This window comes from Salmo salar, chromosome 10 (genome assembly GCF_965601325.2).
Source record: "Salmo salar chromosome 10, fSalSal1, whole genome shotgun sequence".
Classification (NCBI taxonomy): domain Eukaryota; kingdom Metazoa; phylum Chordata; class Actinopteri; order Salmoniformes; family Salmonidae; genus Salmo; species Salmo salar.
The window spans coordinates 17,732,143-17,747,844 of NC_138300.1; the positions used below are offsets into that span (position 1 = coordinate 17,732,143).

Consider the following 15,702-nt stretch of genomic DNA (forward strand, 5'->3'; position numbering starts at 1 on the left):
TGCAACCATGTACCTATGTGAGAGTGGATTCTGGGCCTTCACTAGCATGAAAACTAAATACAGGCACAGACTGTGTGTGGAAAAAGACTGAAACTCTCTCCAATACAACCCAGCATTGCAGAGTAATGTGCATCCTTTCAAGCACACCCTTCTCATTAACCTGTGGTGAGTTATTCACAATTTTCAATGAACAAATAAGGTTTTATATGTAAGATGGTTAAATAAAGAGCAGAATTATTGATTATTATTATATTATTATTAGTGTCCTGGTCCTATAAGAGCTCTTTGTCACTTCCCATGAGCTGGGTTGTGACAAAAACTAACACTCATTCTTATGTTTAATAAATGTATTGTATAGTGTGTGTGTGGCAGGCTTACAATGATGGCAAAAAAACAACATTTGAGAGTGTGCTGACCCTGGTGCTAGAGGGGGTACGCAGCTGGAGGTTGAATGTTTGAAGGGGTTCGGGACTATAAAAAGTTTAGGAACCACTGGTGTAGAGAAAGAAATTGATGCACAACACTTTAGTGTTGTAAAATAAAGAAATCTTGGTGGTCAAAAAAATAATTTGATCAAACTAAAATGAAGTTCAACCAAATGTAATTTCAAAAACTATTACTGGGATATTACAGTTCCTCTGTGAACAGAACTGAACAATATTCTTGGTAGTTTTGCCAAATTATCAGGATACAGATGATTTCTCACTATATGTATTACAATAACCTAGTGCTCTACATAGCATGCTGTATGCCGCTTCGGTTTGCCATATCGTTTTCCTTTCCTCTGCAGTGTACCATTGGGGGTTGCCAGGCAACCACCATAAGCCAGGGGACATTTCCTCCGAATGACTTCCAATAGTTAAGACAATTTCAGGCAGCTGCATTTTGCACGTTGCAACATTTTATCTAAACAATATGGTTCAGAGTTTTAACGTTTATTGTTCAACAAATTAGGCAATGTTACTGCGATGAAAAATGTGCTTTCATCAGTGAAATGAAATTAGCAAAAATACTGTCCGTAAATGCAACGTCTGCTTTAAAGCTATCTTCATAATTCCTCACAGGAGCTGTTCTCAAGCCAACCGGCCCATTCTATAAAGTGGGCCTGATGCCCTTGTGTGGCTGTATGTGGCTGTGTGCTGTATGTGGGCTGTCTTTCTTACCTCCAGGGATGTAGGGTTTGTAAGGGGCTGCAGGGGCTGCATGGGCTGCATGGGCTCAGTAGAGTTGGGCTCTGGCAAGTGTGTGACAAACTGTAAGGCAAGACACGGTCACATGGATCAGTGTGCTGACTCAGCACGGTTGCTGTTGCCTACCAGTGCCTGGGTAATCGCTGAGATGCACCCCAAGGTCTCACTTTCATTGGCTGACATTATAGGTCTGTGATAGACACTCGGCAACTGTTTGCAAATGACACCAACTTACTTCCCAGCCGTGTTTTGGGATACTTTTTCCAGATAGTACCTGATTGTATGGATAATAGTCTGTCATCGAATAGCCATTTCAGTGTTCTGTACAAGACACCAGATCGATGTCCAGGGCATGTCACAGCATGATTTCTTGCTCACTTGCTTTCATTTTTAAATTTTATTTAACCTTTATTTAACCAGGAAGGGCTCATTGAGATTTGAAATCTCTTTTTCAAGAGTGTCCTCGCCAAGAAAGGCAGCACCAAGTCGTTACACAATTACAGACAGACAACATGAAAAACTGCAAGTAATCTAGTAAAAACCATAGAATTCACAAGAGTATAAAAAAAATCATAAAACAGCAAATTAAAAACATTGACAGGTCAGGTAATCAGTCTCAAAATCCTTCATCAGTGATTTAAAAACACCAATCGGGACAAGTTCTTCCAGTTTAAAAGTATTTTGTAAGGCGTTCCAAGCTGATGGCGCAGAGTACATAAAAGCCCTTTAACCAAATTCAGTTCGGACATTTAGAACAGTTAGCAGGATAAAGTCCTGCGAACGAAGAGAGTACTCACCACATTTCTGAACAATAAAAATTCCCCAAATAAAATGGTAGTGGACCCAAAATGGCTTTGTAAATAAAAGTATACCAGTCACTGAGCCTACGAGTGACTAGAGAAGGCCAGCCAACCCTGGTATATAAAGTGCACTGGTGCGTAAGGGTTTTGCAGTTTAGAACTAAATCTCAAAGTTCCATGGTAAAGGGTGTCAATTGATCTCAAACACTGAGCGGAAGCATTCATATATAAAATATCCCCATAGTCTAGCAAAGGCATAAATGTAGATGATACTAGCCTCCTTCTGGCTTCAAAAGAAAAACAGGCCTTATTCACAAAATAAAATCCCAACTTCAGCTTCAATTTTTTTTGTAAGTTGTTGAATATGCAATTTAAAAGAAAGGCCGTCATCAATTAAAATTCCAAGATATTTATATGAGGTTGCAGTCTCAATCTCATTGCCCTGACAGGTAGTAATAGGTGAAAGGTTCAGAGATCTATTTCTTGCATTAGAAAACACCATTAGTTGAATTTTGTCAGTATTGAGGACAAGCTTCAATTAACACAAGGTATGTTGAACAGTATAACAAGCAGTTTGCAAGTTCTGGAAAGCTTTTGTGAGACAAGGCACAACAATAAATAACAGTATCACCAGCATAAAAGTGAAGCTGTGCATTTTGCAAATTTTTGTCTAAATTATTTATATAAATAGTGAATAAGAGGGGACCAAGTACAGAGCCCGGGGGCACACCATTATAGACAGACAGATAGTTAGCAAACCATGCAACTGCATGCTCCGAAAGACCTACACTCGACAATCTCTGCCTCAGTATGGCATGATCAACTGTATCAAAAGCCTTAGAGAGATCAATACAAAGTGAGACACAGTGCTGTTTTTGGTCAAGGGCTTCAGCGATATCATTTAAAACCTTCATGGCTGCTGTAATTGTGCTATGCTTCTTCCTGAAGCCCGATTGGTATATTGATAAAATTGAGTTAGTAAATAAAAACTATTTTAGCTGTTCACTCACAAGGGTTTCAAGTATTTTCACTAGGGGTGACAGATTTGAGATTGGCCTATAATTATTTAAAAGAGTTGGATCTCCTCCTTTTAAAAGTGGTAGGACAAATGCTGATTTCCAGATCTTTGGAATTTTATTACATTCCAGGGTTAGATTGAACAGATATGTAAGTGGTTCAGCTATGAAATCAGCTGCCAGATTTAAAAAGCAGGGATCAAGAAGATCAGGACCTGCAGGCTTTCTCTGATCTAAGGATTTCAGGGCTTTATGTACCACCTGCACTGAGAATGGCAAAAAGCAAAACGTTTGACCAGCTCTCGCTGGTTCATCCACACAGAGTTGTACAGAGACAGAAGACACTGAATCAAACAGCCTACCAGATGATACAAAGTGCTCATTGAAACAATTCAGCATTTCAGTTTTGTCATATGCAGCAACAGCAAGCAAGTCCAGCAGCAAGTCCTTCAATACACATGACAGTCATTCATTAACATTACTGTTTCCAGACATAGACTTAATAGCCTTCCAAAACGTTCTAGGGTCATTCAGGTTATCAGTGGTAACAGACATAAAATTTCAGACTTGGTCTTCGTGAGAAGAAAATTACACTTGCTTCGTAACTGTCTAAAAAGAAGCCAATCAGCATCAGAACATGATTTCCTTGCTTTAGCCTAGGCTAGATTACATTCGTGAAAAATACAAGACAGCTCAGAAAAAAAACATAGATTATCCCTCCCTTTAACTCTGGACCTGCGGAATGGGGCATGTTTGTTGACTATTTGGAAAAAAACATCATGAAAGAATTTACAGGCAGTTTCCACATCAGGAATAAGCTCAATCTTGCTCCAGTAAAAATAAAACAAATCATGAAAGAAAGGCTGCTCATTAAAACTCTTCAAATTTCTCTTACGAATAAAGCGTGGGTTTGTCTTAGGAACCTTAGTATTTCTAACGGCAACAATAGCACAATGGTCTTGCTGTTTTCAGTCAAAGCAGAAGTTAAATGAACAGACCTTTCAGACCATTGATTACTTTGGCCTGGTTTCCCCATTAAAAGGTTATTGTCCAAGTCTAGCTCTATAACACTGGTTGTCTGACAGGTCTAGCCTAATGTCCCAATGCAGACACCATCTGAGAATCTAAATATATAGCGTGTCAGATATATACATACCGGTACACAGTCTTATATTTACATTTGACATTTTAGTCATATAGCAGACGTTCTTATCCAGAGCGACTTACAGTTAGTGCATTCATCTTAAGATAGCTAGTTGGGACAACCACATATCACAGTCATAGTAAGTATATTTCTCCTCAATAAAGTAGCTATCAGCAAAATCAGAGCTAGTAAGGGGGAAATTACTAAATTGGGAGTGTTAGTTCACAAAAGGCTTTTTTATGTGGGGGGGGGGGGGGGGGGGGGTTGTCAGGTCTGGGCGTGAGGAGGGGGTAAAGGGGGGGGGGGGGGTGCTGTGGGACAAAAGACCAGATGTGGCAGAACGGAGTGCTTGGGTTGGGGTGTGTGGTTTGAGCATACCCTAAAAGGTAGGAGGGGCAGTTCCTCTTGCTGCTCCGTAAGCAAGTACCATTTTGTAGTAAATCAAAACTTTGACTGGAGCCGGTGGAGTGTGTGGAGAAGCAGGGCAACATGGGAAAACTTGGGAAGGTTAAACACCAGGCGGGCTGCAGCATTCTGAATAAGTTTCAGGGGTTTGATGGCACAAGCGGGGATCTCAACCAACAGCAAGTTGCAGTAGTCCAGACGGAAGATGACAACTGCCTGGATTAGGACCTGCGGCTCTTCCTGTGTGAGATAGGGTCGTACTCTACGGATGTTGTAGAGCATGAACCTGCAGGAGCGAGTCATTGCTTTGATGTTTGCAGAGAACAACAGGGTGTCCAGGGTAACACCAGGTCCTTTGCACTCCGGGAGGGGGACACTGTGGAGTTGTCAACTGTAATGGAGAGGTCTTGGAGCAGGTAGGCATTTCCCGGGAGGAAGAGCAGCTCCGTCTTGTAGAGGTTGAGCTTGAGGTGGTGGGCCGACATCCAAGCTGAGATATCTGCCAGACACGCAGAGATGCGTGTCGTCACCTGGGTGCCAGAAGGGGGGAAGGAGAAAAGCAGTTGAGTGTCATCTGCATAGCAATGATAGAAGGGCAGCAGGTAGCCTAGTGGTTAGAACGTTGGACTAGTAACCGAAAGATTGCAAGATCGAATCCCCAAGCTGACAAGGTACAAATCTGTCATTCTGCTCCTGAACAAGGCAGTTGACCCACTGTTCCTAGGCCGTCATTGAAAATAAGAATTTGTTCTTAACTGACTTGCCTAGTTAAATAAAAGTAAAATATATATTTTTTTATTAAAAGATACCATGTGAGGATATGACAGAGCCGAGTGACTGGTGTATAGAGAGAAGAGGAAAGGGCCTAGAACTGAGCCCTGGGGGACACCAGTAGTGAAAGTACATGGTGCAGACACAGATCCTCTCCATGTGACCTGGTAGGAGCGGCCTGCCAGGTAGGATGCAATCCAAGAGTGTGCCAAGCCTGAGACCCCAGCCCTGAGAGGGTGGAGAGGAGGATCTGATGGTTCACTGTGTCGAAGGCAGTGGATAGATCTAGGAGGATGAGAACAGAGGAGAGAGTCAGCTTTGGCAGAGAGAGCCTCCATGACACAGAGAAGAGCAATCTCGGTTGAGTGACCCGTCTTGAAGCGTGACAGGTTAGGGTCAAGAAGATCTTTCTGAGAAAGATAGTGAGAGAATTGGTCAGAGACAGCAGGCTCAAGTGTTATGGAAATAAAAGCAAGAATGGATACCAGTCTGTAGTTTTCTATGTCAGAGGGGACACAGCCAATGGTCAGGGATGAGTTGATGAAGGAAGTGAGGAATGGGAGAAGGTCAAAGTTGTCCGCAGAGAGGGAGGAGGGAGGGGGTGGAGGACTAAGGAGACAAGGTGTCGCCTTCGGCGTCAGCTAATGGGGAGCCTAATAAATAAAAAAGCATAGGCTGAGATGAACTTGGTGTTCTTGACCGCAGATTGGCAGTTCCATGGAGGGAGGAGAAGGTGGAAAATAGTTTCCTAGGGTTAAAGGAAGAAGCTTGAAATTTAGAGTGATATAAAGTAACTTTAGCAGCAGATACAGAGGAAGAGAAGGAAGAGAGGAGGGAATGAAAGGATGATAGGTCCTCCGGAAGTTTCATTTTTCTAAATTTTTGCTCAGCTGCCTGCAGCCCTGTTCTGTAAGCTAGCAATGAGTGACTCAGCCATGGAGCAGGAGGGGAGGGCCGAGCCGGACAGGAGGAAAGGAGAGAGTGCAAATCATAGGATGCAGAAAGGGAGAAGAGTAGAGTCAAAGAGATAGAATCAGGAGACAGGAGGGAGAAGGATTTAGCAGAAGGGAGAGATGATAGGATAGAAGAGGAGAGAGTAGTGGGAGAGAGAGAGAGCGAAGATTGCGACGACTCATGACCATCTGGATAGAGGCTGAGTGGCTATGGTTGGAAGAGAGGGAGACAGAAAAGGAAACAAAGTAGTGATCAGAGACCTGGAGGGCAGTTGAAGTGAGATTAGTAGGCGAACAGATGAGGTCAAGATGAGGTCAAGCATATTGCCTGCCTTGTGAGTGGGAGGGGACTGGGGAAGGTCAAAAGGGGCAAGGAGGGGAAAGAAACAGTTGGAAAGAAATTAATCAAAAGCAGGCATCAGGAAGTTGAAGTCGCCAAGTACAAAGAGGGGTGGGACATCATCAGGAAATGAGCTTATCAAGGTTTCAAGCTCATTGAGGAACTCTCTAAGGGCACCTAGTGGGAAATAGATGGCAACAATGTTAAGTCTGAGTGGATAAGTGACAGTGACGGCATGGAATTCAAATGAGGAGATGGACAGGTGAGAGAGGGAGACAAGAGAAAATGTCTACTTTGGAGAAATGAGTAGCCCTGTGTCACCACCATGACAACCAGATGCTCTCGGACTATAACAGAAAAACGTAATCAGATGAAGTGAGAGCAGCTGGAGTTCTCTGGGGTGACCCATGTCTACATCAGGGCCAAAAAGTCAAAGGACTGAAGGGCAGCATGTGTCAGACCCCAGTAAGACAAGCTGTCGCCATTGGCAATGGCTAATGGGTATCCTATTTTTATTTTTTTAAAGCATAGGCTGAGACGAACTCGGCGTTCTTGACCGCAGATTGTCAGTTTCAAACGCTGCAAGAGACCAGGAATTCCACATGGGTTGTGTGAGCAGGTTACACTAAATTAGAAGGGTTGCAACCAAGGGTTTGGAGTGTCTGTAAAGCCTACAGGGAAAGGAGCAAACAGGTATAGAAAACACACACATAGTTACTAAAGCTACAAAATAGCAAAATGAGATCATCTGAAAATAACTAGGTAAGATACTCAAGTGAGAGAGTGGTGTGGAACCTTCCTCTTTTATTTCCTACCTCAAATAACTCAGCAGAACTGTCTTTGTTTCGGCGACGGTCTTAGTTTTGCCACTGACAGCTGCCACTGATAAAACAGGGGAGACTGAATTACTAACACTAATTCAGAGGTGAAGAGCACATAGTCTAGCGGTTAAGAGCTTTGGGCCAGTAATTGGAAGATTGCTGGTTCAAATCCCTGAGCCGGCAAGGCAAAAACAATTGCCGTTCTAACCTTAAGGGAGGCGGTTAACCCCGAAAAACAACTGCTCCCAGGACGCAGATGAGGTGGATGTCGATTAAGGCAGCCCCCATGCACTTCTCTGATTCAGAGGGGTTGGGTTAACTGTGGAAGACACATTTCAGTTGAATGCATTCAGTTGTGCAACTGACTACAGTAGGTATCCCCTTCCCCCGTCCTCACCTCCCAGTAGTGATTGTCTAGGGGAGGAGAAACCACTCCCCCTCCAATAGAGCCACTGATTATGAAGACAGCAACAGTCACAAATGTCCATAAACCTTAATCCTGGTTGATATGTCAACAATCATCTGCAAGTTAATCGCAGTCAGCAGTTCACACATAGGGAACACAGACAGCACTTAAAGTAAATGGCCCTAGCTAGCAAAAAGACAACAACTGATTAAGACGTCTTCTAGACCCTCTAGATATTGAATGGAGCCTGAGAAGCTGTTCTTGTGTTTTGAACATACAATAAACTCATGCTGTCCTCTGTATTCTATAGTGGGGCTGGCACAATTACGTTATAACCGTGTAACCGACAGTTATGGGTGAAAACCGTTTAAAAAAAAAAAGAACTGTCATAACTGTTTTTGTTTGTTTTGTGGAACGAAGAGCTGACTGAAGACGGCAAGCCCAGGCATCCTTGCGTTTGAGTCTTGTTTCTGCGATAACATGGATTCTTAACAACGTGATGAAACTTTCTTGCTCCTTGCTGAAACAAGCAAGGTGTTCTAGCAAACAAGCCTTTGGCTACCTAGGCTGACACCCCCTCCCTGCAGCAGCAGCACACATATACATATCATCTATTTATATGGAAGCACATGCAGTCGGGAGCGGAGGAGAACATTTAAAAATATATATTAAAAAATAAACAATAACCGTCCTCGAAATTCCATGACCGTCACAGCCCTATTCTATAGGAAGACTTGCTATAGAAGCACACCCCAAAACATCCGCCATCTTGCTCACATGTCAAAATATGACCGTTCAGCTATAATACCGTAGCAGGCTGTCCGTCAGAAGTTGCTGACGCTGCTGGAAGGCTGGCTTTATTGATTTTCATGTACAGATCTGTGCTTTGCTATCACAAATGCACAATGTTGATATGGTTTGAGTGCTGCTGCAGCAGAGGGCTCTTCAGATCCAGTGCAGAACATAGCACTGGCTTCTGCAGCAGCGAGATGAGCCTGTTGTCATAGTAATAAAGAGAGATGGTTGGAAAACAAGCCTCTGCACAAAGACACTGCACTGTGCTAACTCATAATTACCTATCACTCACAGTCACGCCTCATCATTTCAAAATATTTTTTTCTCACCCCTCCAACCCATCTACAATGCTCTGAATTAGATTGTTCCACATTGTGTGTCACCTCATTGTTAATCGTTAGATTGCAGCTCTCCACCTACTTAATTAGTGCGTGAGGTGCTATGTTTATATCCTGTAGAGGTAGACGTTTAGGGGAGCTGTATTTGCTGCAACACACGGTCAAACCTGAGAGCTCCCATGTTTTGCTTTCATTTTGTGTTTAAAAAAAAACTTTGTGTGAAGCGTTCTGTGAACACAGGGGTTGCTTCGAAAAGGGTCTCTGCAGTGCGCTCATGTTGCTCATCGTGCTGCACCCACAAAACTGGGGGGTCAATACCCTACGCTGAGCCTGTGATCCATGGGAGAGTCAGATTTTGGAGAAAAAGCTCCTACGCTTTATGGATCAGCGTCTAGTGGGCAGCAGGCAGGCAAACAGGCAGCCCCTGGCTACATTGGCTCAGAATGGAGAGTGGGTGGAAAGAAGAGAACTGCTGCAATGCTAATCCTTTGAAGGAGGCAAGAATCACAGTAAAGCGTTTGGAAAATGGGTGCATATTTCCAAAATGACAGACATTTGTGTAGGGAGTGAGTGATATGTGAAACACGTGTTTGACACTGGCCTGAGTCAAAGCTATGTGACATCTTGACAATAATTCTGAAAAGGGCAAATAATCTGTGAGGTAACTTTGAAAAACATCTAATCTAATGTATTTCTGGATTGAATGTAGACAAATTCCTATCCCCCCACCCACCAACAAAGTGAGAAGCATCCCTCAAATTCAGAATGAGTTTATGATCTGATAATTGGTTCAATTTCAACAAGGTATAGTATATACCAACATCCATAAATTCACCAACATAAATATGCCACGTAGGCTGGCTATAGTAGCTCATCTTGCAGAACTATCTTAAATCATTGGTCAAATCTCAATAGACAAAGAGACGTTTCTGAGTTCTACACCACGATAATCACTCACTCAATGCGTGTTCAAAACTCCTGCAGCCTACAAGCTGAGTGGGTCTCATTGGGAAACACACTAGGTGTCTGTAGGTTCCATACTGCGTGTTCCATACTGCGTGCCAGAAACTGGTTGCAACTGGTATAGAGTTGAGAAATACATTGGCACACCACTGTAGCCGGTTGTCTTTTCTTATCAAGCACATACTGTAGGCTAGCTACTATTAGGGCTTCAATCGCTGTAAACTCTCAGAAAAAAAGGATTCTTCGGCTGTTCGCATAGGAGAACCAATATTTGGTTCCAGATAAAAAGAACTTTTTGAATCCAGGTAGAACCATTTTGGGTTCCACGTAGAACCCTCTGTGGAAAGATTCTACCTGGAACCCAAAACGGTTCTACTTGGAACCAAAAGGGTTCGACCTGGAACCAACAAGGGTTCTTCAAAGGGTTCTCCTATGGTGACAACTAAAGAACCCTTTAAAGGTTCTAGATAGCACCTTTTATTCCAAGAGTGTACCATATCTATCAGTTCAAATACTCACAGAAAAATAAGCATGATTTGAGTGCATCAGAGTACAGTAGTCTATAGGGATTGTAGCCTATTATAACATCTAAGACACCAATTGATTATATATAGTCAAACATAGGCTACAGTAGGCCCTACATACATGAATAATAGAACATTATATCCAAAGGTGCACTTGGGCTACATTTACTTACCTTAATAAAATATAAGTGATTTCCCATGGTTCACCCGACAACATGAATGAATGGTCATGTAGATCAATGTGCATAAGTTATACACTATATAAAAGCATGCAAACTTACTCCAAAGTAAGGGAGGGGATTTTCAGCTTGTCTCTCCTCGACTTCATCCTTCTACGACTCCTGCCAAGAGGGACCTCAATTGACTGCTGCTTGCACTTCACTTGTCACCGTGCGACACTGGTGATTTTGCGAACAGTTTCTCTATCATCGTGCGGCGGGACCTAAAAACAACTGTCAAGTAGCTATCGTTTATCAGTGGCTTCAGCACATCATCACTAACTGGTACAAACACAACATGTCAATGAAGGCAAGCTCAACATAGGCAATCCGTTTCTGAAAAGGCGCGCGTCAAGTGTGTAGTCCAAAGCGCACCAGTGAAGAACTGAGGAGCAACAGCGCGGTTGGAACCGCGGTCACCACCAGGGACGGACTTGGACCAGAAATCGGCCCAGGCATTTCTATCACACCAGTGCATTTTTTTCCCTCGAGGCCCCCACACCGGTCGATTTTTTATATAAAGGCCACCAATATTAGCCATATAATTACAATTTTGCGCTAAAAAAATAACAACAATTTAGACAGGGCCACCGTGCTAGAAATGGACCAGCCCATCTGGCATTTGCCAGCACACGGTGCGAGGGTAATGGTGACGTGTTGATCAAGGTAATCAATCGGCCCTGGAGAAGGTGTTGGAAGAGAAAAGTTGTGTTGAGAGTGTAAGATTAATTTACCTCCTAAGTTAAAGGGATAGTTCATCCAAATTACAAATTACATTTGGCTGTCCTTGCCCTGTAAGCAGTCTGTTTACCTGGCCACTGTTTTAAATGCTATTTTTTTTCCATTTGTGGCACGAACCAATGCAAGTCAATGGTAAGTTACCGATATTAGAATTTTTTACACTTCCTGTCCAAATCATCTATAGTAACTTAATTGAGTTAGCATACACAATACATTTTTAGACGCTTTAGGGTGATTTGGACATGAAGCACTAATATACAGTAGGTACCATTGACATTCATTGGATTTGTGTCACAAATGCTAAAAAGGTTACCATTAAAAAAAAATGTGGTCAGCTAAACAAAACCAAAGCATGGATTTCTGTCATACCTTGATAAAAGGGTTCCAAAAGGGTTCTTAGGCTGTCCCAAGAAGAACCATTTTGGGGTTCCATATAGAACCCTCTCTGGAACCAAAAAGGGTTATTCAAAAGGTTCTCCTATGGGAACAGTCGGAAAACAGTTTTAGGTTCTAGATAGCACCTAAGAGTGTAGACCGTTTACATGGTAAGGAAACCAATGACCTATTGACATTTGAGTGAACTATCCCTTTAAGTCTATTTGAATTGATAAAAATCCGGCTAAATCAATGACGGTGTGCAATCTGAAATAACATGCAAATTGATGTGCATAATTATAGCCCGGGATAGCCGTCAGTAGGCAATTTACTGACGCACCGACAACATAATCACAAGCTGTTGCTCAAGATGAGGACTGTTGGTAGCCTATCCCAAAGCTGCTCCAGGAATTCCTCTCAGTCTACTATGCTATCACCAGAACCAGATCTACTCTGTATATTAGTCTCTATAAGATTTTTGTGTGTGTGTGTGCATGTGTGTGCATGTGTGTGCGTGTGTGTGCTCCTGTGTGCCCTTGTGTGCAGCGTATGTTTGTGTGTGTGCGTGTGTGCTGTGCATGTTTGTGTGTGTGTGCTGTAGATGTTTGCACGTGTGCGTGAGTGTGCATGCGAGCATGCATGTGTGTGCATGTTTGCATAAGTGTGTGTCTGGGCATGTGCTTGTGCGTATCTGTACTAATTAGGTTTAACGCTTATATCTTATTCTACAAAAATGTAGACAACATTGGTTACTAAGGCAGCACATGGTTACTGGTGGTTGCTAGGAGCCTGCGCATACTCCAGATTTGACCCTGTGATATTCAAAGCTTGCTTGGAAATGCACATTTTGGAATACCACCCTTAAACTCCCCCTCCCCTGAACATCCCCCCTGTATTCTATTAATCAAACCACAACTCTCTCTCAAAAGCACAATGTATTAAAGCATTGTCACATTAACTAATGGGATATTTAGTGTGAAACATTGACATTAGAAGGAAGAACAGGAGATCCTATGTTCACAGAGGACATAAGTGAAAATGGAGGACATAAATGAAAATGGAGGACATAAGTGGAGGTTTCCTGTTAATGCTTTTCTCTTGTTTTGAGAAGCTTGGTGCTTGGAACAGCTAAAGAGAACAGGTTCCTCTGTTACCATGGTGACAAGGGCTATACCTCCGCCTCACTCTTTTCTAACTATCTCTTCCCCATCCGGATGGACATTTAGGCAGAACAGAAAGCAGAGTGCAATAAGTGAGCCACAGCTAACGTTGCTTTCATATTTAGTAATGAATTGAATTGAACTTTATTGTCAAGATATTTGAATAAAACAGCCATTAAAACAGCATTTCAAAAGGCACAGGAGCATGATTCCTCTGGATTTTGAGTTTGCTTCACGTTTGGATTAATTCAATTCAGGTCCTGATATTGTATGTCACAATTAGCAAAAAAGAAAACAGATTTGTGATCCGGTCTTTGATCAGATTGATTCCAACAAAATGAAGTACTGAGAATTTCTTCACGATTGTGTCATACAATCTGAAAAGGCACCAGTTTTTCTTTAATGAAAAGAATCAAATGAGTCAGCAATGATATACAGTCGGGTACAAAATTATTGGCATCCCTGATGAACATTAGCCAAAAAGACTGTATAAAATAAATAATACAAATACTCAGCTATATTGTATGCATAAAATATAAGTTTTACTCATAAAACTGAAAACAAAATATTGATTTAACAAGTAAAAAAAAAAAATAAAAAAAAGAAAGGGGTCAAAACTATTGGCGCCTCTGTTTTCAATACCTTTCAATATCTCACATTGCGAGGACAACGGCACTGAATTTTTTTCAAAAATGTTTTATGAGATTAGAGATCACATTGGGAGGGATCTTAGACCATTCCTCCATACACTCTTAGAAAGAAAGATGCTATCTAGAACCTGAAAGGGTTCTTCGGCTGTCTCCATAGGAGAACCTTCTGAAGAACCCTTTTTCGTTGCAGGTAAAACCCTTTTTGTTCCAGGTAGAACTATTTTGGATTCCACAGAGGATTCTACATGGAACCCTAAAGGGTTCTACCTGGAACAAAAAACAATTCTACCTGGAACCAAAAATGGTTCTCCTATGGGGACAGCCGAAGAACCCTTTTGGAACCCCTTTTTCTAAGAGTGTACGGAATCTTTTCATATCCTTGATATCATTCAACTGTCCTCTTCAATTAATAACCACAGGTTTTCAATGGGAGACTGAGATGAGATGATTTTGTGGTAAATTAACAATTTCTTTGTGGATTTCGATGTGTGCTTGTGGATATTGTCTTGTTGGAATATCCACTTACGGCCAAGTTTCAGCCTCCAGGTAGAGGCAACCAGGTTTTAATTGACCACAAAATCTGAGATGTCTGCCAGGCATAAAGAGATGTGTGATGCCACCTGGTTGCCAGAAGAGGGAAGGAGAAAAGTAGAAGAGTGTCATCCGCATAGCAACTCCTGTGGAGGGCTGGCACAGTGCACGCTGACACGGTCGCCAGGTGTACGGTGTTTCCTTCGACACATTGGTGCGGCTGGCTTCCGAGTTAAGCGGGCATTGTGTCAAGAAGCAGTGCGGCTTGGCTGGGTTGTGTTTCGGAGGACGCATGGCTCTTGACCTTCACCTCTCCTGAGTCCTTCGGGAGTTGCAGCGATGGATACCACAAAATTGGGGACAAAAAGTGGTCAAATAATTAAAAAAAGCAACGATAGGAGAGACCATGTGAGGATATGACAGAGCCGAGTGACTCAGTATATAGATAAAAGAGGAGAGTGCCTAGAACCGAGCGCTGGGGGACACCAGTAGTGACAGCACGTGGTGCAGACACAGATCCTCTCCACGTCACCTGGTAGAAGCAGTTAGGATGCAATCCAAGAGTGCGCAGCGCCTGAGACATCCAGCGCTGAGAGGGTGGAGAGGAGGATCTGATGGTTCACAGTGTCGAAGGCAGTGGATAGATCTAGGAGGATGAGAACACTGGAGCGCTTCGGCAGAGCAGAGAGCCTCTGTGAAAGTCGTGAGGCTAGTGGTGAGTGAAGTGAGGAATGGGAGAAGGTTTCCGGAGATGGTCTGGAAGAGGGGATGGTGTCAAGCAGGCAGGTTGTCTGGTGGCTAGTCATCACTAGACACAGGATTTCATCTGGAGAGAGAAGGGAGAAAGAGATAAAGGCGTAGGGTAGTTCTGTGTGAGTTGGACCAGTGGACTCAACAGGCTGAGTGAGTAAGGAGCTGAACTTTTTTTTCTAAATTCGTCTGCAGAGAGGGAGGAGGGAGGGGGAGGAGGTGGAGGATTAAGGGGGGAGGAAAAGGTGGAAAAGGGTTTCTTAGGGTTAGAGGCAAAAGCTTGATATTTAGAGTGATAGAAAGTGGCTTTAGCAACGGATGCAGAAGAAGCACAACCATGAAAATCTTTCAAACATGTCACTGAAGCAGAGCAAAAATGTTGTGGTATATTTCTCAAACATGGGATTTTTAAAAGCATGGGATTTCTTTAAAATTTTGAAAAATGTCATAAAATGTACAAAATCAAATGAAAAAACCCTATCGACAGGAAGAAGTATTGTATTTCCCAAAATAAGATGACTTAAACTAATACACACACACAAACACAAAGAGACACACACACACACACACACACACACACACACTAGGGTTGAATGGCGAGAACCCGGTTACCGAAATTTACCGCCAAAAACCACTCCCTTTTCCCAGGATAAACAACTGAGAGAAACCGGTAAATTATAATAACTTATTAATATCAACAGCAAGACGTGAGGCCTTTTCTCTGCTCTCTGCATTATCAATTATCAATGCTCATGGTGGGGACGGACAGCCCACCTCAGTATGGAGTGCAGTTCACAATGCATCTCATCAT

The 15,702-nt window shown here is 42.7% G+C and overlaps 1 protein-coding gene across 2 annotated transcripts in view; it reads right to left on the bottom strand.

The window, feature by feature from the left end:
• LOC106613636 (microtubule-associated serine/threonine-protein kinase 3) overlaps positions 1-11,075 on the bottom strand; it is a 57,413-nt gene extending 46,338 nt beyond the window's left edge. For both annotated transcript variants that reach the window (XM_014216095.3, XM_014216094.3), the window contains exons 1-2: positions 10,748-11,075; positions 1,164-1,253 (exon numbers count right to left, since the gene is read on the bottom strand). In XM_014216095.3, coding sequence (XP_014071570.1) covers positions 1,164-1,253; positions 10,748-10,794 — 137 coding nt within the window. In that variant the 5' untranslated portion in view covers positions 10,795-11,075. The remainder of the gene's footprint in view (positions 1-1,163; positions 1,254-10,747) is intronic.
• Positions 11,076-15,702: the final 4,627 nt, after the last annotated feature.